The following is a 25483-nucleotide window of genomic DNA, read 5'->3' on the forward strand; positions in this document are numbered from 1 at the left end:
TTTGTGTGTGTTTTGGGTTGGTTTTTGTTTTCTTTACTTTTGGCAATTAAAATGGAAATCCATGAAGTTTAACTCTGGATCTAAAAGAGTAGATTTTAGTCCCCTACAAGGTGTGATGTATTTGTCCTATTTCCTTCTGATAGCTGAAGGCTAAGTATAGCATGTATTAACATTACTCAACACAAATAGAAACACATGTGAAACTGTAAGAAATGGTGAATAGAAAGTGACAGTGAATATTTATTAGCTGTCCAAATTAAATTGTGATCGTGAACACAGTACTGTAAATTCCATTATATTCAGTGAAATCTGAAAAAAGTCAACCTACTGAGTCTGAGCTTTTCAAATGGATGTACAAGCATAACAGTATCTCACAGAGATTTTCATGGGGTCAAGAGGAATCATGTGAGCTGAGCAGAAATATTAGTTCAAAATTTCTAACAAAGACTTCAATAGTTGAGGAAAAAATACCCAAACTCATGGAGAAACCACCCTTTCTCTAAGTCATTGGAAGTTTTTAGTTAACTGTAAAAACATTTCCCCAGGTGTTCGAGATTCTTGCAGTACACAGAAAAAGTTTGCTTGTTCCTACCACTCCTTGTAATGATGGGGCCAGCAGTGATTACAGCATTGCCAGAGGTGCTCTGAGGACTCCAAGTTGTTCTCCTACCAGTGTCTCTTCTTTCTCTGTTACTGCAAATCTGAACAGTTAATCAAAACAATCACCGTTTCAGAGTGGAATGGAATTATTGCCCTTCTGTGCTTCCTTTTTTAATGGAAGCTCTTTTATAAGCAATACTACAACTTCGATTTTATTTCTTAGTATGCATTAAACTACTCTGCAATAAAAACTGCTGCAATATTCCCTAGAAGTGTATCTTGTAAATGCCTAGCTTCCCATTGCATTTTGCCTCACTTCATTTACAGAACCACATTGCTGTTGTGTACAAGATCCATCTCATATTAAATTTTCAGTAGTTAATTTCCCAAAGCTTTGTTTACAGTCACTTTTCCCAACAAATGTATTTTGCTTGAATAGGGATAGACAATACGCTACAGTCCCTATTCCAGGGAGCTTCTTAAGTTAAATTTCATACTTTTCCATGGAGTCTTAAATAGCGATGACACATGAAAACAATCCTCAGCACTACCATCTGGAATCTACCTTTAATTTAAATCTCTAACTTATCTATCTTAATCTTGTGTACACAAGAATAAGAGCATTTCTTCACTTTCAGCTTCATACAAAAGAACTTCAAAACCCTCAGAACATGCACATCCATAGAAACAACAAATTATTTAAACACAATTAAGTATAACATAAAGCACAAAGTGAAAGAAGTATACTGAACTGATAGCACTTTACAATTCTAAGTGGAAAGGCATTCAGCAGGAAACTACACTGCATTTTGAAGACTTCAAAGAATATTGCGTTTATATGCATATTCAAGTGTTTCAGTTTCCCAGACATACTTCTTGTTCTTTATGCTCTCAAAATGAAATAATGTTTGAATTTACACATCTTCATTAACTTCAGCAAAACAGCAGTTTCCAAGCTATAAGGGAGGTGATAATAAACAAAAGAGGAAGTAATAATTCCCCCACCCCTATCAGAAACACTTTCAAATTTTCCTTGTCAGGATAAGTGTGCTTACTATAACTTTAAGTTTTCTATTTATTCTATTCTAAGATATTTATATTCCATCCACTATGATTATGAGTACTTTGTTTCTTAGACACTACATTAAGATTATCAGCTCTGAAGCTGTCTTAGAGTCATTACTTCTAATAATGAGTTAAGGACCAAAAGGCAAAAAGATCACTTCTTGCGTGTTCAACAACCTGTGCTTTGCAGGTCTAGTATTATCCTACCTTTAGGTGACAACATTCATTACCTTATTCATCAGTTGGTTTATATTCCTTCAGACACACAAAGAACATCCTTACTTCTGACTCTACAAGTCATCTTCATTATGTCATCCAAATATCCATTACATTTGGATGCAGAATGACTCCGGTTTGACTAACTTATATCCAGATAACTAGCAGCAACTTCTATCCATTGAAACTTACTGGCACAAGAAAGGGACAGTCATCTGCTCTGCACAGCTTTGTCACGCAGTGAAGGAAGACTGTAGACATCTTCTGGTTCTTGTGCTTAACAAAGCGGAATACCTCAAAAGAAAACCTTCCCATTTGGCTCTTGCCATTTTCAATTATAGTTGTCTGTGGGTCTTTGTCGCAACTAGATTTTGTTAAAAAAATATAAAAAAAATAGGATGAGCAGATGTATGGCTAGCTTTTTAAAGCTCTTAGTTAAGAATAAGATAACTTAGGCAGCAATTCAGTGCTTTAGGTCCTTGAAAAGACCACAATGCCACAATGTCCAAAGTGTGCAGCCACAATCTCCCTGCTAGGCTGCACAGTCCTGTGCTCATTGCTACAGAAACACTACGATTTGCAACATCACAGCTATATCCAAAATACCATTTAACTCCAGTGGCCCCAAAAAATTGAGGGCTGAAACAAGAAGTAATCGTGTGCTAACCAGCATAGACAGGTAACTCCAGATGAAGACAGCCTCTCTCCAAGCAACCATCACTGATGAGACGTAATATGAGATACTGCCAAGATACTAATTATGTTTTACAGAGTTCCAATTCAAGTAAGTATTATTACTGGGACTAGCGGGAGCATCTAGTAATCTTTAATCATTTGCTTAACTCCTTTCCTGAACTACAGTCTTTGACGTTTTATATCATTGTCATTGACCACAAGGGTATCTTTATTAAGATAAAGTCCAGTTTAACCATTCAGTTTTGGTGTTTCTGATCTCTAGCACAGCCAGTTTGGATGTATGCTTCTCCACCATAATTCTCATGACTTTGAACTTGATTCTTTGTTTATGCTCATAAACAAGACAAGACCTGACATGTTGTAAATCCAGCCCTCAGGCCTCTCTGCTAACTTTGCTTAGTTTTCAGGCAGTTTTAGAACACCATTAACAGGGAGATTTATAACCATGTTTTTTAAAAGAAGTAACGACAAATACTGGGTTTGCATAGGATGTACCTGAGAAAAAGATCATACCGAAGATCATCACCAGGATTACCAGATGGCGTGGTGTAACAGTAGTCCATCAAGACATTCCACCTGTACAGGAGGCAAAGTGATAGATGATGAAGTGAACTGGCAACATAAGAGAAGGGGTGGAGAGCAAGGGGGATAAGATGAAAGGACAGTATGGGCAAGTGTACAAACTAGTAATGCAGGCTGTTACACTGAAGCTGAGTTACTGTGTTTAAAAGCTAAAGTACTAGGTTCCAACTATACCACTTGTTTCTTCCCAACTTAAAGAACTAAACAGCACACACCACAGCAGTAGAACTTTATAATTCAAATCATATGGTTTCATGCGAGACAAAAAACATGCCAATCCATATGTACCTCTTCTCAGAAGTGATGGCCATATATAACTAGAAGCCAAAACCTTCCCATTTTTAAAAGCCCAGGAGTTTCTCATTTGTTCCTCATTCGACCCTTTCTTAAAGAACAACAATATAGGGTGTAAAGCATAATTTGGAAAGAACTTTCATTATGATTAACAGCAGCAAGATATGCAGTCAACATCAAGGACTTGATAACCTCCAGCTGAGGGCAATGAGCTCAAACATTAAACGTCCTTCTAACCCACAAAAAAAAAAAAAAAAAAAAAAAAAAAAGACTGATGCTTCTAAATCAGAATAATTTAGAAACCCAAGAGCTGAATAGCCATCAGGACAAGAAATAACATCCATTATGGTACCTGCCATCAAGGTTGGTTGCTCTCACAGCTGCATATATTTTTGTTTTCAAAGGTAAACCTGTACTTGGGATAAGGAGCTGCTGGCTGTAGGTTGAGTCCTGAAAAACAAACATTGCCTCAATGTACAAGAAATCCCACTGTGACAACTCAGGTGTACCCATCTGCATTCACAAACTGAACTCACATCTAATTTCTGACTCATGTAGGACAACTATTTACTTAGTCCTCCTTCTGGGAGGAGATAGAAAGCAGTTCCAGAGCATTTGCCTACAAGTTTGTCTTTAAAGATCAACAACACTTGACTTGTCTTACCCTATGCAACTATTTGGGGAAATCTATTTATCATTTTATGAAGTGGCTAGATCAGTAATCAAAGAAAAGTTATTATTTATGAACAAGGTTTCAAGCTAACACCTTAATGTCACCCAGTGCCTACAAGCAAACAGTGACTGCTGTAGTTTTCTTTGAAGAAGAGATTAACTAGGTTGTCACAGTGCAGTCTTGCCCAGGAAAGGTTCTTACAATTATTTAATTTAGTGGAGATAGCAATGCCTCCAGGCATTATTCATCTTAAGCTTTAGACATATTCCAATATCCAAAATGTAATTTTCATGGAATTTGTTTTGTTGAAGGTTTAAAGTAACAAATATTTTCATTTAAATTCTAGTCCTTCAAAATTCTGTTTCAATAAATTTGTATGTAACAAAAAAAAAAAAGATTTTCCCATATATAACTACATAGATATAGCTGTTTTGCTAGTTTCTTTGTTCACAGGCTGAATCATTAACATCACTTGAGCAATGACCCACAGATGCCATGAAACAAATACAGAGTGACAGACGTTAATTTAGCGTATCAAAATGCACTTACAGGTAATGTCATCTATGTCAAATAAGTTGCTAATCCAGAAAGCACAGGGATTCAGCATACTGAGACCTCTTGTGAGAGGTCAAAGCACTCAATGCATAAGAAAAATTTTGTTAAGTGAAATTTTGACAGTGCCACAATAATACCAGGTTCATTGTGGTGGGCAAGAGCAGCAGCTGACAGTAACGAGAAAGATTAAGTACATAAATCAAGTGATTTTTCCAAGGGAATGATGCCGAAAATCACAGTTTGCCAAATGTGTACTCACTTCATTACTGGAGGACTTGGGAGCCACGCATGCACACACAGACCAGCTCCCTGACATGCACAGAGCAAGTCTTAGCAGATCCATTCAAATGAGATCATTTCTTAAAACAGCATAAATATCTCGCATTGTAAGATCCTTTAGGATGTTAAACAGGTATGTTTGCCTTCTTTAAATTCAATTATACATTTCTCTGTTAACTAGCTCTGTCAAATTTTGCAAGCTAATAAAAAATTTTCTACATGAAGTTCCTAATTCCATCAGTTTTGGAGGATGAAAGCCCATCTTTCCAGTAGGTAACTGAGAAACAAAGGCACTCTCAGGACAAGCATTAATAGCATTTTTAGCTGAGTGATTGCAGAATTAGGTCCTGAAAGGCAGTAACAAGTGGTGGTCAACTCCTTTATTTAGAGAAGTTTGGCAACTTTTCCCATCCCCATCCTTTTGGTCACAGGATTATTTAAAAATGAGAGAAGTATAATCTTCATTTTAACAGATTACAGGTTGTTATTCAGAGCTCTGTTCTGTCAAACAAACATGATTTTTTAAAGAATGCCTTTGGAAAATGTCCTGTTACAATATTTATAGCTCATTATGTTCAAAGTTTAAAGCATTGACTTTTAAATCAGTTGCATGAATTATAACTCAGCGTCATGATGGCATGAATAATAATGCAAAAAATCAGAATCATAATTTACAAAAATGTTGCTTGATAGATTGAAAAAATGATATTTAAATCAGGTATTTAAAATGTATGAACAAAATTTTTAATCAACGCAAAAAAATCATTTCAGGGACTAATGTTTTTTTTTAAGTAGAGGTCCACACATTTTTCACATTTTACTGTCACCTTCCATATTTACATAGCAAAAGCTTATACAATAATGCATATCCAAGTTAAATTATCTAAAAGGTATGATAGAAGGGTTAGTTGAAAGCTGTTAAAATTATTTACCCTTAAAATCTTGAAAGTTCATACACTAAGATAACAAGTACTGTGGGCTTTAGGTTTGGAACAAATCCCACATGCCTCATGACAATTAGGTGATCAAAACACTTACGAGGTTTGAACATAAAAATACTCCAGCAAAAAATGCTACAGTTTATTTCTAAGGGAATAGATCTAGATTTATTTATTTTTATTATTTTTTTACAGAACTCTACAGAACATCTGTATCAGTACAATGCATCTATGCACATATATACACAGATGTATATGGATATTAGAAATATGCACATAAACATAATAAATGCAAACAAGTATGCACTCTGGAGTGTGATTATTATTACTACAACTGATTATTTGCATTGCAGTAGAACCTAAAAGCCAGAGCTGCAAACTGAGGGACTGTATAAATACAGAATAAAGACTGTGTGTGTCCTCAAAAAACAGCCATATAAATACAAGACAAGAGGTACATGCAAACAAAAAGGACAAGGGAATGTAGACGAAAACTGCCCAGAAGATGGTCTTGGTCCTTCATGGGAGAAATGGGAGAGTAATAACGCCAAATGAAGGGAAGTCTACATTTTGCTGTGCTAATCCAGCTTGCACCCACAGAACAGAGACAGATTTAGTCTAGGTCGTGTTACTGTGTTTTATACTCACATTGTAAAGCAACAAATTCAAAGTACTGATAAATGTACCATTGTTCTCTCTTACAGAAATAGCAGCTGATGACCTACAACAGAACCAGAAATCATTGTGAAGATCAAAGAATACAGTTTGTCTTTCCACACTTCTGTGTTCTTTATTTTTTTCATCATTAAAAATCTCAATGAGCTATATCAAAAGGAGTTAATTTACACATTTGTGTTATAAACTTCAAAAATAGAAATTTATAGTGGAAACACTGACAGAACCTTAACTATATGGAAAATAATAGATACTGTTGAAAACATGAATCAGAAAAATAATTAGCAGAGAGGCCAAGTGACAAAAAGGAACCAGCTTTTCATGATATATAGGGTCTACTCATGGAAATATTTTCTCTATACTCACAAACTTACAAACAATTTCATGAAGAATTTTCATGTTTTTTGCTACCATTTTGTCATCAGAAAACCACAATTTTAAGGCAGCTTTTGCATCAACTAAGACAAAAGCAGGTCTTCATTAAACTACGTTATCTTACAGAGTTATGCTACTGAAGTTTTTCTCCTTTGTACCACCTCTTCTTTCCCTTCACTGTTTTACAAAGTTAAGTATCACTATTGTTGACAGTACTGCTATAGCATGCATATATTCAGGTGTGCACATCTGTATATGTATATATATGCACACATGGGCTTATGCAGACATGGGAATGAAACACATAGGAATGAAAAGCACACTTACGAAGCAAGCTGGGTATTGTTAACCAGGTATTCCAGTGGATAGCTACAGCTAAATTTATACAGAAGCCCAGGTAAATAGCTGATAATCGTTGGTGGGTCTGGTGTATCTATATAGCCCGAAACATTACCTATCTGTATCACTGAGGTATTCCCATAAGCACTGATACCTCGAGCTGAGGACACCTATTGAGGGAGATAGAAAAGAAATATTACCAGAAAGTTGAGCATGGAACAAGAGATATGCCTAAGAATACTGATGTCTTAGACCATCATTTACCCAGAAATATCTTCAGGAAGATCTTTCAAACATGAATTTGATTTATTAACACCATGTTGCCTGTGTTCTGTTTCTCACCTCCCCGAGATCAAGCACATACAGTTCACAGGGGATACCGCTGATCCTAAAACATGGGCTCAAGCAACATTTGAATAAAACTGATGAATCCAGGTACAAACTGTTTCTCTGCACATTCCCAATGAATTCACATGACTTACTGGGAAAAGCTGAAGGAACTTTTCTATTACGGTTAAATAACTATGAAGTAGATACACAAACAATTTTATTTACAGAAACAATACCTAGTCACTCAATGTTTATTTTTGACAAAGCCAATTTACTTTATAAGCAGATACAAACCAAGCAGCTGAACTTTGCATCTGTGTTTTTGCCTACATTATACATCTCTAAATGATAAACTAAGCAGAAAGAAAAACTGCCATAAATGCAAGTTAGATATTTAATGTAAAATCAGATAATGCCTCATTTGAGGATGCCAATACAACCCTAATTCAGTCCCTGGACTGTGTTCTGGTGCATTGCTCAGGCTCACAAACTGCTGAGCCAGTAAAACAAATAGCTCTCCAGAAAGCAGACCCTTTCCTCCTGGTAGCAACCTGCCCCACTCCATCTAATCTGAATGAAGGGATGGTTTGTGAGAACAGCAAATAAATACGTCCCAAATTACTTTCTCATTAGGCACAAACACAATAAAGCCAGATAAACATGGCACTGGACTTCAGCTGTAGCATTGTATTAGCTTCTGCACTATATCAACAAAACAAACACTTTCCACAGTTTTATAGCATGCAATTTCTTTAAAAGCCATTTCATCACTTAGAAGAGTCACCCTGAGGTGCCCATGAGCTGCAGCATTTTGTAGTAGCACAGGATATGCAGCAGGTATATTGATTGTTTAGCTACAGGGAAGTCTGGTGGAAGATACACAACTATGCACTTTGCCAACGGTACGTGGCTAGTCATTCCATAAATTGAAGGAAAACGCTGAATATCAGATTTCCTAGAATCTGTCCCTTGCCTAAGAAACACAGCCTAGAGCACAGGGGTAACCAGCTACTGCTGTTTGGCTTTCTCCCCACCCCATCCCCCCAAAATAAAAAAATTTGTCTCCAATACTGCAGACCTGTATTTTATCTGAGATCTGCCCAAAATGCTACCTTCCCTTTGTACTACTCCATAGTAAGAACATAACACTACCTGCTCCTTCATCCTCTTCTTGGCACAGCATACAAAAACTTAGACCAGGTGAGGGGAAATTCTTGTCAAATTTTTAGCAGCTACTGCTTGATCTCTGTATCCTGTGCAGCCTTATGGGAGCCCCAATCTGCATTTATTTGGACTGATCAGACAGCAAGCTCTTACAGTTGTAATCAAACAGCAAGCTCCAGGAGGTTATGACCAACTCCACAGGAAGAGCAAGAGGTTCCTTCCTGTCAAGCTCTCCTACCGCAAGTCATGGTAGCTTTTCAGAGAGGCTGGGGAAAGAATCTTGAGTTCACTGAACTGTTTGTGTTCAAATAACAAACAGTTCAAAATAAAACTCAGCCTCTGGCAAACAGGTCAGAGAGCATATTGAACAATTCAGCACAATTTGAAAAAATTATTAGTAACTGAAAGCAGCAGGGTTGTTATGAAAACTGACAGGTAACTAAGTATGAGTATGAATTCCAGACACCAGATGAGCCTTAAAAAAGAATACATTTTTATAAGTCATTCATAAATAGTTTGATACAGTGATCAAAGATTGAAGCTGAATGTATAAGTCTGAACATCAGTCCTACATCTTGTCTTTTTTTTCTCATGAATTGAGCACACAGGTAATATTTTATGTTCTGTACATGTCTGATTTTTTTTGTTTTGTTTTTTGTTTTTGTTTTGGTCAAACATTCTTTCAAATTTTTGCTTGAAAACTTCAGTTTGTTGCCAGGCAGTTCTAAATATAGCTGTGATTTTACACGGAGAGCACTACTTGCAAAGATGCCTACTGTTAGCTTCCTCTCTTGGGGTTGGGTCCTCTGGCTGGAATATTCCCCCTGTGACTTTCAGCCTGAAATCCCTGCCTTATCACAGAGCATATAGTATCATTCAGCAAGTCCTCTCCTGTGAGAGTGCAGAGGTACCCAGTCTATAACTCTCACCTGATCAACCAACTCTTAAAAATATTTTTCTTTCATTTCACAAGTAGGTATTTGAAAAGTTTCAGCAAAACAAGACACGCTCAAAGGTTTTAAGAATGGCTCGCAAAAATCCCCTTTTCCACTGAAAAAATTACTGCAATAAAAAAGTGTCCTATGTAATCACAGGGCAAGCTTGTCCCACCATATTGCCTAATTAGAAATCAAAATAAATTATTGACTTTGTTTTCTTGTGAAGAAAATATAATGTACATGTTATATTGCTAACTAGGAAAGACGACGTAAACATTATCTGTAAAATACACAATGCTGTCAGGGCATTCGCTTGATCCTATGCATAAACATCCATGCTACCATTTCACTTTGATCTCATCTTACCACTAAAGTGTTTCCACAGGATTCCAAAGTACTCAGATTGATGATGAAAATGACCACTGCTGGAAAGGTGTTGTTGTTGATGAACCCCCTGCAGTGAGCATCCCCATGTTTCCCATTCAGAGCCAGATCTGTTTCAGAATAACCAGAGAAAAGAACTGTGCAAAAATTTATCTTCATAGTAATGGTCTGCACTCCACAGAAAACATTGATATCTCGTTCAGCTGCACAAAAATAAGACAGGAAAAGATGTAAGAAGATGCTTTTCAACAAACATAAGTACTGCAGCAATTAGTCTAGTGTTGCACCTTCTGATCAAATCAATTTTTAGACCCCAGTCACAGAAAAATATTAGAACATAAGGGGTCAGAATTGCTTTATTCTGAAAAAAGAATAAAAAAATAAAAAAAATAAAAAAGATATATTTGAATCTACAAATTCACTGAAGAAAAACAAGAATTAACACAGTAAATGTAGTCTACCATGCAAAAAAAAACAGTACTCCAAACTTCCCCAGCAAGTCATTCAGTATTACATCCATAAACCGAAGCACTGCAACGGACTGGAAAACAGCAAGTGGTTATATATTTGGAGTTAGATTAAACAGTCCTTTTCTGAAACAGTAATTCCCAGCAATTTTGAGAAACTTGGGAGGCTGAGTTCTGCCCTCCAGCCCGCTCCAGATGACATCTGGCATGGAAGTCATGTGCACTTGAGGTTGTCTGGAGTCCACTTTGTACCAGACCACAGTCTCAGGCTGTGCAGAAGACAATGACTGAAACCACAAGGTGTCTTGCAATCTGTCATTCTGTACATTATGGCAATTTAAAAAGACCTAGGAAATAGCAACTGTTACAACTGATCAGTTTTTGAACAGCAGCAAAAGAACTCCTTGGGATGAATTTGACCCTTTATCTGAAAATTCTGAAGATTTTTATGTATTTGAGTAGAAAAGAATCAGGTTAGGATATAGGAACAAGGAATAGTTTGTTTGAGTCCAGAGCTAGCTATTATATAACTTTTCTATAAGCAAGCTCTTCTCCTTGCAATTAGATGACGGGGAAGGGGGGGAAGCATTTATTTTTTCCCCTAGTGCTCTGTGAAAAGGTGTACTGCATCATGTTCAACATAGACATTACTCCTTTATATAACAACTCATTTATTACACCCGCTTAAAGATTAAGTGCTATTAAAAATTGTAAAAACAACTTCAGTCAATACCATACCATTAAGCCTGCTGAAATGAATTATTTCACTGCACTGACACAACAGAGAGGAAATGAAATCTCTATTACAATGAACTAGCTCTTCCCCCATGGTACAGAAGCACAAGCAGTTTAATTTAGACAGCTTTAATGGTGGCTTTAAAGCCAAAACAATCAAGTACAGGAAATAACAGGCTAAACTCTGGCCTTAGCTAATGCGGTGATAAATGTTACTCGCTGGGTGTAAATTTGGGCAGAAAGATACTGGAGGCAAAAACTTAAGTTGAAGTGACGCAGCATGATATTCTCCTGGTTTGTACGTACACTTATTTCCACTAAAATAATGTAAAAAAAACAAGATGCACGCTTTGGTATCCACTACTAGAGGGTTGTTATAACCCACTTAATGGGTATACTAAGGTAGAGAGAATAGTACAGAAAAAGTAAATAAATAACATGCTTTCACGCTTGCTCAAAGCAACGAACAGATTGTAATAAATCTCAGGATGTAATATAAACTAGCTCACTTAATTTTATAACTCACTTCAAGTCTTTTAAAGAGCAGGGTGTTACTTTTCCTGTTAAAGTACCTTTACCACTTGGCAAAATTCTCACTTGACACTAATGAAATGAGAACTCTACAGTACAAAAGCATCCTTAGCATTATACAGGAGGATAAGCTGCTTTCCCAGACTGAAGTTTTGCTCATGCTTTACAAGGAAGTATTATCATCACATTTGTTCACTCTGCAACTCAAACATGGTATTTGTTCAGAAGTGAATCTGAAACTAGATGCAAACGGATCTAATGTCTCTTAAGACTATCAACACCCAGCAAATTTCTTGTGAATTTAGAAAGTTAAACATTATCCCTACCTATGTACATTTAAACAAAAATAGTTTCATTCCTCCAGTAAAGGCTTCTGGTTTTCTGAGTCAACCTTAATCACAAGTGTCCTGTGCAAAACAGAGCACAGCTCATGAGGTACACAGATACTGCAGTAACAGACACCATCGAGTCACGGGTGGACTCATGGCAACACAAGCCGAATGCTGACAGCTCCGCTCCCTGGTACCCCTCCATTCACTGCCAAGATTTGCCATAGAGCAGACAGAAATACCTGCGGAGGATAAGAGTTTGCCAGAACACTGTTGAGAAAAGTCATTTCACCAGAAGTATTTATAGGACATTTATAGGTCAAAACCAGCCTCTCTGCACAAGCCTCCTCTTGATCGAATTCCTGCTTTAGTGGTGAATTAAAATGCACAGTGCATGAGAAAAAGTGGCAGTATATTCTGGAGATGAACTAGCTTTACTAAGTTTCGGTATGCACTTACGGCAAGAGCCCCTGAATCAAAGTTGTGTTTCCCATCTGAAGACAGCTGTACTGACGTGGCTGTACACGCCAAAAGCCTTCTAAAAGCTATGCTCTGCTGCAATGCAGAACTAAAGTTTTTCATCCAGGCGACTCTCTGAAGGATGGCAGGATTTGACCTTATTACATGCTGTAGAATATGTCTACCTTACAGTACAAAAAGTCAAAGTATTTTCCATCTACCAAATACATTTTTTTCTTGAATCCTTCTAATTATCTCATACTTACACTGTAAAACCTGCAAGCTGCAGGAAGAGCCCTGTCTGGTTATTTATCAAACTACTTATGCAGCATCATCCCGATGCAAAAAGTCACCTAAGCAATAAATGATAAAAGCACAAACAAATGAAAAATGGATGAGCTCTAAGGGTCCTTTAAGAAGACTTAATTCCTCATCTTTGCTGAAGACAAGCTTCCTAAACTTCTGTTCCTCACAGCGTTAAGTAAAAGAGCAAACAACTTCCAAAAAAAAAATCAATGGCCTCTGTGGTACTTGCACACCACAGGCCTCATCTAGAAAGTACACTCTCACCCCATATTCGGAACTTCAGCTGACAAAAACATTTCTAATGAGGAACAAATAAGGAATGGAGAAGAAAATTCTGCCTATAACCAGGCCCTGCAGGCAATATCTGTGTCTCAGAGACGCTTGTTTGAAACATTCTCTTTTTTGACCCCTCATTCCCTGCTTCCCTTACACTTGACCTCAGAAGGCAGTGAGACCTGCACACACACAAAACCACAGCCTGAGCCACATGCCACGGAAGTGACCAGAGCAAGAGCGAGCCCCCTCTTCCAGCAGAGGCTCTCACCCATCCTCTGGGTTTCTTGAACCCATAAAAGAGAGCTCCAGCAGGATCCACTAGCCCCTGTATGTTACCTAGCAGTCCCTCCTGAACACCGAAAATACCTGCCAGATTTGAGGACAACAGGGTTTTTTGTTTTCTGGGTTTTTACCTCTAACTCAAATGAATGGCTAACATAACCAGAATTTTTTCTTCAGCCCTGAGTTTTGATTAAATTCCAACCTTTGAATCTGTGCTGTTTGAGATCACAAACAAGAAAGAGCAGAACTCAACTCTCAGCTGCTATGTGCAGAACAGCGTGATTAGAATTGACTTTAAAAAAATCTGTGTACTTGTAGCCTAAACAGATGTGCCCCTGACTCCCTGAGATTCATCAGGCATGGAATCTGATATAACCATTAGTATGAGAAAGAACTGCAAGTGGCCCCTAAATCTCCAAATAAGAGCTGGATTCAGTTCATGGGTATCACATAGCAAATATAAAACCTTGGCACAGGCTTAGTGCAAAAAGGTGACCAGAGAAGCTTTTACAGAGCACAGAAAGAAGAATCTAAGCCTCCCTCTAGTGGTTGCAATCCTCTCAAGAAGCCTGAAACGGGAAAAAAGTTGCATGAAAAACTATGTAAGGCAGATCTGAGGCAGGTGGGTCCAATTCACCCACAATTTTGAGGCAAGTCTGTAAAGCTCTAAGAACAGAAATATAGTTCATAAAATACTCAGCTAAACAATGATTTTTGCCACAGAAAGAAAAAAAAATTGATCCTTTTCACATCTTGTATTTCTCTATTTTTCATATTCACATCAATCAAGTGAAAGATTCAAACCCACTGTTGGTCTTCATGTCAGCAAACCACCTAGCAGTGTGATGTAATAGGAAACTGAAAACATGTATGCTTTCTACCAACTTAAATTTAATAAAAAGGGCTGATCCTTCCTGAAGCAAAATCATCACTATAATTATTTGAAAACAACACTGAAAGGTATTACAGCATAATACTAAACAGAGAGATCATCATGGTACCATTTGATTCAATCACTACCTTAGAAACACAAGATGTGAATCAGTCAAAATCAGACTCATATTGTTGTTATTCTGCCCAAGAAACAATGGAGGCAGAAGGATAAGCCATATAACAGACTAAAAAGATTCTTTAGCTGAGTAAATTCATATATGTATTGCTAAGATCAAAATGCAATTTTATTTCTGACTGTATTAACAGCTCCAGACATCTGATGTCCCCAGAACAACTTAATTCCCATTATCTTAAGGCATGAATGTAGGTCATCTATAGATAAGTCTCATTGCTTCACCTGCTCCTAAACAAGAGCTTAATGTTGAAATGAGGCACTGAATTTTACCATCAACTTCATTTTGTGTGAAAATTGGCATATATTCCTGTATTTCAATAAAAGTACATAAGTAACTCACACAGACAAAACATGAAAGAAAACCCAGATAGAAGTGTCAAACTCTTAAACCTATAAAGAACATTTAAAACACCATGACCTCTGATAAATTTCTTGGACAGGACAGAGCCCTAGCAAAAGCAGGTCAAACACAGCTCATGTGAGAGGAGTTGTATTTGTTAATACTAGGCTGAATTTGACCCATTGTGCAATTAAAAAGAGCGTTAAACATAACGTTAGAGCAATTTTATTGTCACTCAGATAGTTAACACTCTCTTAATGTGAAGCCCTACCCCCAGGCTTCAGACAGATTTAAAGCTCTGTATTTAAAAATAAGCACTGCTTTGAACCAAGACAATAAAGAAGCCATTTAGAAAAAAGTCTATTAAACACTTACCAGGAAACCTGCTATGGAGGTTAGCATCACAGTTGTATCCATTGAACTGAGCAGTCACCGAAAGCACTTTAGTCGTCAGCAGGAGCAGAAACCATACCTGTTCCATTGCAAAACCTAGCAAAACATTAGGTGGTTATTACACACATCTGCTCATTGCATTCAAGATGCTTACTGCAGACATTTAACCACTCGGGAGGTGATGGCCTCCAGCAAAGGAATCTGGAATAAAGCTCACAAATGTATGGGAAAGTGGCCACAGGCAGCTGGGCCCATTTCTCTACTTCTGAATAATGAATAATTTCTATTAACTTCTACAGATTTTAATCATAACTTGTGGCAAAAGAGATACTCAAGAACGATATAAAAAAGGAAAACCTTCCCTAAAATATATTAATAGATTTGAAAAGTGCTTACGTATTTAAATGCAGGGTGTTTTTTAAAAATTTCAATGTAAAAAAGCCATTGAGAAAGATAAATTAAACAGAACAATAGTTTTATTTCAGCCAAGTCCTTGAAAACTGTATGGATAAATGGCTTGTTGAGCACTTCTCAGACTCACGGTCCTAGAATGAAATCAGTCCATATCTAATTGCCAAAAATCTGTTCTTTGAAGCATGCATACAATTGTATTGAGCTCATGTACAGAGTTGGCATAGAAATTACATCTACTTGAATCATACCTGGCAACCAGACTAGAAGGTCAGAATGCATGAATTATTAATATCTTGAGTAATTACTCTTCCTGGGAGGAAACCTCCAAGGTGTAATACCTATGATATTTAGCACAATGAAAAACACATCTGATTCACACATCTGTCAAAAATATCCCAGAATATCAAATATCAAGGGTTTTTTGCACGAACCTAAGTCTCATTCCTTGGTTGTTTTTTTGTTTATTTTTGTTTTCTTTTTCTTTTTCTTAAATGATCATAAAATCTCTGCTGACCTGGAACTCAGATACACCAATACTCTTTTCATACACAGGAACCAAGCAATTCTGAGATTTAGGAGATTTGCTTCCTCCAACACTACAGCTACAGACACCGATCACCACCTTTCTCCAAAAAGACAAAGAACATTTATCAACTCCACAGACACAACACCACCTCCATGCAGGCATGGAAAAAGCTGGCAGAGAGAGAATATTTGAGACAAACCCCAGGTCTTGTAACAGGACCATTTGTGGCTGTACAGGGGTCTGAGCTAAAGCCTACTCATATTAATGCAAAAACTTCCCCTAATTTTCAAACTGGGCTCCTGGAAAATAAACCTGGGATTTAAGTCCTGCATGGAGAGAGGGACCCACAAAAGACACTCCCAAATGCTCCTTGGCAGCAAACAAACCAGCAAGAACAAAGCAGTGAGCCACAATCTACCTAAGGAAACCAAAGAGATGTCCATTTATCACCGGGGGAGTCCAGCCATTCACTCCTACATAATTCTGCTTGGAAGTACCTAGGATAAAAAATTGGAATTGGAAACACCAGGTTCCTTGTAAGCATGCATGTAGTCACTGGGACTTGGCCTTTGTATATCCCATCCAACTGGAACTATTCTATTCTTAATAAGTCAGATGTAATTTCTGCTATCCTATCCAAAAGCAATTTCATTATGTAACACCTGCACAACTTCTCGATCGAAGTGTGACCTATAGCAAACAAGGCAACCTCCTTTTAGTTTCAGGGGGATAAAAAGCTAAATGAAATGACTCTTTGACCCTCTGTTCTTTTTCAGTTAGACTTCTGTGGAGGTTGACAGCACACACAGCTAATGCTGATGAAGAATTAGGAGAGAAAAGAAATTAAAATTCCTAACTGGTTTGCTATGAAACCTCTGCATTTTTATGAACTCCTTACCCTTTCCTCAGAATAAGTTGTGTTGTTTTGTGTTTTTTTTTAACCCATGAAAATTCAAACTGTTTTGGAAGAAACGTTTTTAGTTTGGAAAATTGACATTTCTCCAGTGTACTGGATCCTCACCTCTGCTTGTACAACAGTTACTTGGATAAAGTGGCTATTACTGTTCTGTTGTATATGAGCTAGTTTCTGATGTCTGTTACAACGGTATAAATCAAGGGCAATTTACTAAGATCTAAATCTGACTTCAATTTTCTAACTGCTACAGTATTTTTTGCTACCAAAAAAAAAGCCGTTTGAAAAGAATTTAATGAAAGATGACACTGACAAAGCTGTAGCTTAGCTATTATTTTAGATGAAAAGCAGAGCTTATAAGTAAACTCTAAAATTTTAATTATTAAACTTAACTTCTGCTGCTGTGTTTCAGAGGAAGGAGAGATGATTGCTAAGGACCAAAACTGAATTAAGACATTAAGTATTTATAGCATTAGTTCTCTAGCTGCATTCAGAGCAAGTCAGATTTTAACGCCACCGCTTACATCTAACTTGCTCCCCAACTACTCACTCATCTGCAGACGGATCAGCATGCAGATTCCACATCACCAGTTGGGCTGACTCCTGCTGATTTCAGTTAAATAAGTAGCAATGTGCCTTTTTTATTGTTATTATTATTTCTTGTGAGAGAATGCAGGACTAGAAAAACACCCAAGAGGTCAAACTCACCTATCCGTTTACCTCAGTACGAATCAAGGTAGTCGTACCTGCTCATTCAACTTGCTCTTAAATGTCTCTAGCAATTTCTCAATCAAAAATGCTAAAACCTCAATATTTCATCCAAATAAAAAAGCATAAAGTTTCATCAAAATGGCACTTCTTGTCTGTACATGCATGAAATGAAAAAAAAATCTACAAAAACGGGTAAAACTCAAGTGTCAAGAATAGGGTTGTTTATAAGCCATCAGTCAACATGCTTACGTGAAAGATTTGTGTCTGCCCTTTTTTAATTCCTCTTAATAAGGCACTGAGTTCTTAGAGCCATTTTTGAGGAATACAGTTCTAGGTGTTTTCCAAAACAGTATGCTTCTCTGGTCCAGCAAGCAGCGAGTATATTTGTCTGTTAAAAAGACATTTTCATGATCCTGAACACATCAACACACACTGCAAGGAAAATGTGATCCTTTCTATGGAACTCTTTGCTGAAAAAACCCACCCTAGGTTTCACTACTGTACCCAAAGTACTTTTCTGTTTTCTTCAGACTTCATTCTCCACTTTTCTCTGCTGAGCATCATCAAGGACCTTTCCATGTGTACGTGATTTACTGTGTTTTATGACATTCAGTATAGTGCTTGGACTCACCGAAACCTCCAAGCCACCTCAGAAAATCCTTTCATAGTCACTTAAATGATTTCACTTCCAAATGTTTCTGCCTCCACCCATCCACCTAAGGACACCTTCAAAACAAGGATTGATATTTTCTATTTAGCAAGTGAACAGTTCTTTTCATTGACTTGGGGATGGAGGTAAGGTCTGTGTACAAGACTTCAGTCAACACCAAAAGAAGTTCACATGGCAACTCTCTTAAGTACTCACAGTAGAACAGATTTAAAAGACAACTACAGACAAAAAAGACAGGGATTTGAAGACTTACCAAACATGGTTCATTAAATTATTTCAGAGATTGAGAGACTGTGGATCATTTAGATTTCTAAACCCGCCAGTTCAGTGGAAAAACAGCCCAACGTATTTGGGTTTCAATGTAATAAAATGACACTAAGCTTTCAGAATGCTGAAGTAGCCAGGGTATGAGTCTCTGCTGAACTGAAGGTTTTATATTTTATATATATATATATATTATACATATATATATTCAGCACAGAGTCATAACTGCAGGTCTTGCTGTTCTGTGCTGTATATCATTGAAGGATACAAAGAGGTAATAGTTTCAACATGCATTCCTCAATTCAATTATTATTTTACAAATTTTTTATTATATTTACAAAAAGCAAAGATGTCTACAATTTAAATAAAATCTATTTTGCATTCCATTTAGAAATTCTGTGGAACAGTTACCTACCTAAATTCCCACTTCATTCCTTTCATTACCTGACACTCAATTCTCTTGTTCATCCATCCTCTTCAGAATGATCTTCAAAAATTTTCCATTGTCAACAGCATTCACTACTGATTCAGCCCTTCATTTTTATTGAAATTCATTTGTGAGCTAGTGCTGACTTGAGCATATTATTTATTTCAAATATTCATCTTATATAACAACAGTTTATAACCTACTGCTTGTTCTTAATTTTCCATTTATGGGGTGTGGCAGTGCTGCAAAATAATATGGTGATATTTATGTCTCTTGACAGGGTAAGTCTTTCAAAAAGAACAGTTAATGGGAATAATGAAAATTTCTGAAAGAAAATTATAGATGTGATAAGTGCATAATAAAGTTAGTGGAATAAGTGTTCCATTTACAAGTGTTTTCATACAGATCTAGTAACTGCCTAACTGGTTTCTAGCAACATACATTAGGTCTCTACAAGTAATGGAATAGAAAAATTATTGCTTTTACTCAAAAATATTTTCAAGTTATATTGTTCAATGCATACTATTTCTCATAGTCATCTCATGACAGAATAGTTCCTTGTCTTTTTGGTTCATGTCCGTCCTGCTGCTGCACTTGCTTCTGCATCTGCACTGAAGTTGTGGAGCATGTTAATTGCACCTCCATCAGATCTTCCAGAAGTGTTTTCCTTACAGGTGTGTACCAGGTCATTTGCATTTAAAAGTAACCTGACAAACAAAACCAGAAAAATAACTCTATGTCCAGTCCTCCAGTGGAACTTTCTCATTTAACTGGCACATCCCATTGTAACAAATTATCCAGATCATGTTTTCTCTATCACTGCCTTTTTTACATCCTTAGCTCTTCTCACACAGATGAAATAGGATTTGGACATTTATAGTATCTGTTTTGAAAACAAGCTCATGAAATGTTGATAATTCTTTTTCTAAAGGAATGTGACATTAAAAAAGGGCACCCAAGATGCAAAGAACTTTTTAGGGACGGGTTTCAACTTATAGATTTCCCCCCACTTGTGGATAATATTTGTTCTCAAGACTTGGAAATACAGAATTTCTTTTCTTGCAGATTCCTCTGACTTCAGACTTCAGTGCCACACTATTTCTGAGATCAAGTAAAATCTACAAACCTGAAAATATAGAGATATACACATATACATAACATATGTATATACACATACAGACACATATCAGATTTTGAAGACCAGCACTTTCTTAAACCAAAAGCTGATGACAGAAACCTGAAAAACAAACTGGATGTTCCCAAAGTTACAGCATTTGACGGTACTATGCACTGGAGTTCAAGTGTAATGTCACAACACATACAAGGAAATAATAAAACTAAGAACATTTAATGTCTTTCTGAAGAAACCACCTTCCAGATTCAAGTCTAGTAATTTTGGTGTGGATTCCTTTTGTGGAAGATCAATGCCTCTTTATCTGTCCCTTCTTTTTAATCCTATGTGAAAGGTTGTTGTAAAGGGACTGGAAAATCAAAATTTCATAAGCTTTAGGATAAAACTAAATTTTTTGTACTTTTTTCAAAAAAACAAGTCCAAAAATGTGTTCAGTCTCATTTTTGGACACTGTAGACTTTAAATCTAGATCAGCACACTATACGGGCAACTGAAAATGAAGACCCTAAAATATGTTGAAGTAATACATAGCTTTCTTCTGAATTGAAGTGAAATAACCATTCTAAAACCATTCTAAACCCTGAACACAGATCTGAAAATCCAGATCTTATTCCCAAAGACATAGCTTTGGTTATTTTTGTGTACCTTATTACTGTTAATGAGAGTTAAATGTGTTTGTTGGGTAGATAATACAAAAGCCTTACAGCCATAAAGTGTCCTTCAACCTATAAAGTCAGCAAATATGCATAGAGATCATAGCAGCCTTGGTACATCCGCAGCTTCTCATAGCCCTTAACAGGCAAAACTCCAGCTAAAACTTGCTTTTTATTTTACCTGTCTGAAGGCTAGGAAAATGTAATCAGTGTGCCATACTGCCTATAAGCTGTTAAAACAATCTTTTAACACCTCAAAACATTCTTAATAATTTAAATAATGTACTCTAGCATACATGTCTTTATTTGCTGTTACAACAAATCCTTGAGTACACTGAGATTTTTTTTTTAATTTTTTTTGTAGTATGGTCTGAATAGAAACTCACTGCATACTTAAAAGGTAAAAAGAGAAACAGTGATCAAATGAAGAATATGACTACATTAAATATTTCCAAGAGATTCATACAAAGTAGCACAATACCTTCCAAGGAGATATGAGACTAGAAGCGAAACAGCTAAAGCGTTTTAAAATAACTATTTTTGAACAAGCCATACACTGAGTTAGTAGATCCATTTGTTGAAAACATGGATCAAACTGTTGACCTGCTATTCTGTGCCAAGCATGAGAGTTACTCTAGTTGTTTCCTACATCCACTAGTGAAATACAAATGAGTTTACCCCATTCCATACTGTTTTTATTGTAGTTATGCTTAACAAACAGTTTGATTTTACTTAAATATCACCAGAACACACGCTTTTTTTTCCTCCCACACAGATCATCTGAATAGTCTACTTAGATCTTTATTCCTGCATTTCAAAGATATTGTTAAAACTCCTTCAGACATTTTTTTTAACAGCCTAAGGCCTTTGAGAACACTAGTGTTTTCCAAATAATATTCATCATAACATATAAGAAAAGTACCTAAATATTAAGCATCTGATAGGCAAGCTAAAAAAAAAAATAATCAAATTTGTTTGAAATGTTTGACTCCATGATTCTCGGATTCCTCAATAAACTGTGAAAGCAAAAAACGACTAAAAGCTTCAGATATATAAAAAAAATAAATTACTTGTCCTGAGCCACACAGGAAAGATTTCTATGCTGTTCTCCCAACCTGCAAGATTAATCATTGTTTCCCACGGGACATTCACACAGATATGAAGTGCAGAATGCCATCACTGAGAGCAGATTTGAGAGCCAACCTTAATGATTCTGTGATTCTATGACATGCAAAACTGGTCTGAAGCAAGTAATCAATGGTCATATCTTCGGACTGGAATTTAAAAAATCAAATTCAATTAAATTTAAAAATTCTCTTCTCACTTTTATACTCTTTATGTTGTCTACTACATAAGAAAAAAATATACATCAAAAGGAGATAGAGAAAGAAAGCAAATTCAGTATAGGATTTGAAGACTATTGCAGTCATCTCAAAAAAGATAATTTTAACCCAGATGTGGAAGTCCTTAACAAAGCAAGACCTCCTTTTCATTATTAAAATTCATAATCTGGTGTTTTGCACTTCGCTCTACATTTCTCCTTAATCTTGTGAGTTCGAAGTTAGATTCATAGTGCAACTTTGCACAGAGTTAGCTTCAACATGAAAAGGCAAGAATATAACTGAAAACATATTTCCTATTAAAGTCACTGCATATCTGATTAGCATCATAAAATTAAAATTATTTTGGATTTCTCACTTTGGTCACAGAGCATTATAAACAAGAAAGAAATTCCATAGTTAAAAGAGACTGATTACAAAACAAGGACCATCACTTTACCATGAGGCTTACAGCACTCACCTACAGACTGGTATGCAGAAGTATCTGCAATGAGCACAATGACTACAGAGTTTGAGTCATTGGTTAATTACTCTGAATATTGAGAAAAATTGGCTGATTTTGTTGTTGCACCTGTTCCACATTGTGTTCCTCTTTCACTTTTAGAAGAGATGTTGCAATTTGAAAATCAGTAAGAGACTAAAGCAAGTCCAGGATCATCTTAGACAAATACACAAGCAATGGTTGAGCAGGGTCCCCAGTATGGGCAGAGACCAGCCCTAAATCCTGGAATGAACACGTTGTTTCTAGGCTAAAAGCTATTCAACACATGCACGTTCAGGCTATTCATTTCCTTCTCAGACTGCTGATCATTATGGGGGTTCCATCAGCTAGCAAATTTTCAGAGACCATCAAATCATTCAATATAGGCCACTAAAGAGTCATTGCATGATAATGCCTTCAGTCGCCTCTAATCATGGTCTGGATTCAAAAAACACCGATCTAGAGATGAAACACTCTTAATCCTATTGCCTGCCCCAAGAGCCTTGCAGTCACATGGGCAGATGAAGATCTAAATGAGTATCATTCTACTTAATTACTCTTTTTACGCTTTTGAAGAGAGCAATATAAATATAAATCTTCAGTAAATAATGCTTGATGTCACTAGCAAGTAGATTATACTGCAGCCATCTGTTTGCAGCTTGAAAAGTTACCATTAAAATAAGACTTCACCAACAAAAAGCAGCAACAGTTTATGCTATCGGGATGACTTCATTTTCCTGACTTTTAGGAACAGAAATTATGCAGTAAAGCTGTAGAATACTGCTGTAGTATGGTACAGCCTTATCAGATCCTTAAAAGTTAAGCAAATAAAGGGTAAATATTGCTGCTAATACCTTGGTCTGACCAAGTATAGAGAACCACAAGTTTCATAAGCACTTGAAATCAGAGAGCACTTATTGTTCTGAAGCTTACATTTAAAAAGAAAATACTTTTTATTATGAAAGATTTGCATATGGATATTTGTTTCACTGTGCTTTGAGTCCCTCTCCTAGCTGTTTTGGACTTATAACAAGGCTTGAAGTAATTTTCAAGCCAGCGTCTAAAATAAGCCTAAGGGATACTGCTCAAGACCTAGCTGAAAGAAAACAAAACATCACGCACTAATAAAAAAAATTCTTTGATCAAAAGCACACAAGCAGGGCCAATAGTCCCTTCTTCTGCTGCACTTAGACCATGATAAAGTTTCCTCTCACAGTACACACAGCAATTAGAATAACTATGTCAATTTGGATCGTATCAGTTCATCAGCTTAACTGAAGACTTGATTTCAAATCCCTGCTATTTTTACTCAAGAATATATTGTCATTATTAATACTTTAAAAAATAATGAAAGGTGGTGCAATTATCACATCCAGTCTGCTTTGTGACTGGAGACAATGTCATTTCCAATCAGCAAACCCATTTCATTATATTGCAGTGGGAGCCAGATAAGTCTCGCTTATCAAAATTTTCTTCCATCAATGCAATGATTGTGGGAACAGGCACACTGACACCACAACTTGGATAACATTGTCTCCCTCAAGCAATTGATTGTTTTCCTCCTGAAAGCAAAGTGAGCGGGTTTGACATACATTGGTAAACTCAGCACTGCAAGGGATTTTTAACCTTTCTCCCCTCACATTAACAGTGTGGGTCTGGTCTGGGTACATTTAGGTAAAAGATAAATTGAGAAAAAACATCTTGTCATAGTTGGATGCTAATTTGCCTTCTTGTTTTCATTAGCCGTACCCTAAAGACCTCTTTCCCAACCAACTCCATCTGAGACTTCCCAGTGAGATTAAATTTGTCAGGCAAGTGTTAAAACGACAACTATTTTTTTGTAAGTTACAAATAATTTGACATTTACCAATATTTTAGAAAGTTCTAGCTGGTTGACATGGTGGGCACTTACCCAAATCGCCTGTAGCTGTTGAGTCAGCTGTACTCCATCTATCCTGTGCTCCTGCATGTGATCAAGTGTTCAACTTCTCTGCCCTGCAGAACTTTTTCAGAAAGCACTCTGAGCCTGCTGGTGGGGGAAAAGAGACACTCATTATGAAAATTCTTTTTAAAATAGGTCTGGATTTTAGATGGGAAAATTTGACAGGTCTTAGAATACTTTACAAGTCTGTTCATCACCAGACTGAAACCTGAGCAGGATCTTTATGGTGGCTTTTTTCAGTCCTTTTTTTTTTTTTTTTTCTTACAGCCTTTTGATCTGCTTCTCTCCACTTGTATGAAGATCTCCAGAGGTCCATGTGGGGCAAACAATCAACCCGAGGAAATTATTCTGTCATCAGCTTGTTGAGGGAAAACCTTGTCTGCTTAAAAAGAGGGGTGGGAGGAAGGAGACAGATGGAAGCACTGAGATAGGATCAGTAACTAAGCTGCAAGGCTATCAATGTCCCGTTGTGTGTTGTGAGAAGTGTCTAGTTTTTTTCAATTCTGGGCTAAATTCATAGTACCGAACAAAACAAAAGCAAAAAGAGCGACATTTCACGCTGAGATGAAAATGTGATATGGGGGTGTCATTATGAATACAGGTGTCAACAGAATGATAATTACAAACAGTACATCAATGCACACAAAGCCAACTGCATACAAAGGCAAGATCAAGCTGCTAGAAACTGAACCTGCTTCATAACATCTACTCCCCGATCTC

General features: G+C 36.7%; 1 protein-coding gene across 1 annotated transcript in view; it reads right to left on the reverse strand.

Moving 5' to 3' along the window:
• ZPLD1 (zona pellucida like domain containing 1) overlaps positions 1 to 25483 on the reverse strand; it is a 108820-nt gene that overhangs the window by 45112 nt on the left and 38225 nt on the right. Inside the window, exons 3-11 of the mRNA XM_083819396.1 lie at positions 24734 to 24850; positions 15273 to 15386; positions 10086 to 10306; positions 7276 to 7457; positions 6547 to 6619; positions 3806 to 3903; positions 3073 to 3153; positions 2074 to 2245; positions 593 to 701 (exon numbers count right to left, since the gene is read on the reverse strand). Of these exons, the coding sequence (XP_083675522.1) occupies positions 593 to 701; positions 2074 to 2245; positions 3073 to 3153; positions 3806 to 3903; positions 6547 to 6619; positions 7276 to 7457; positions 10086 to 10306; positions 15273 to 15378 (1042 nt within the window). The 5' untranslated portion in view covers positions 15379 to 15386; positions 24734 to 24850. The remainder of the gene's footprint in view (positions 1 to 592; positions 702 to 2073; positions 2246 to 3072; positions 3154 to 3805; positions 3904 to 6546; positions 6620 to 7275; positions 7458 to 10085; positions 10307 to 15272; positions 15387 to 24733; positions 24851 to 25483) is intronic.

The sequence above is a fragment of the Anser anser genome (genome assembly GCF_964211835.1).
Source record: "Anser anser genome assembly, chromosome: 1".
Lineage (NCBI taxonomy): Eukaryota > Metazoa > Chordata > Aves > Anseriformes > Anatidae > Anser > Anser anser.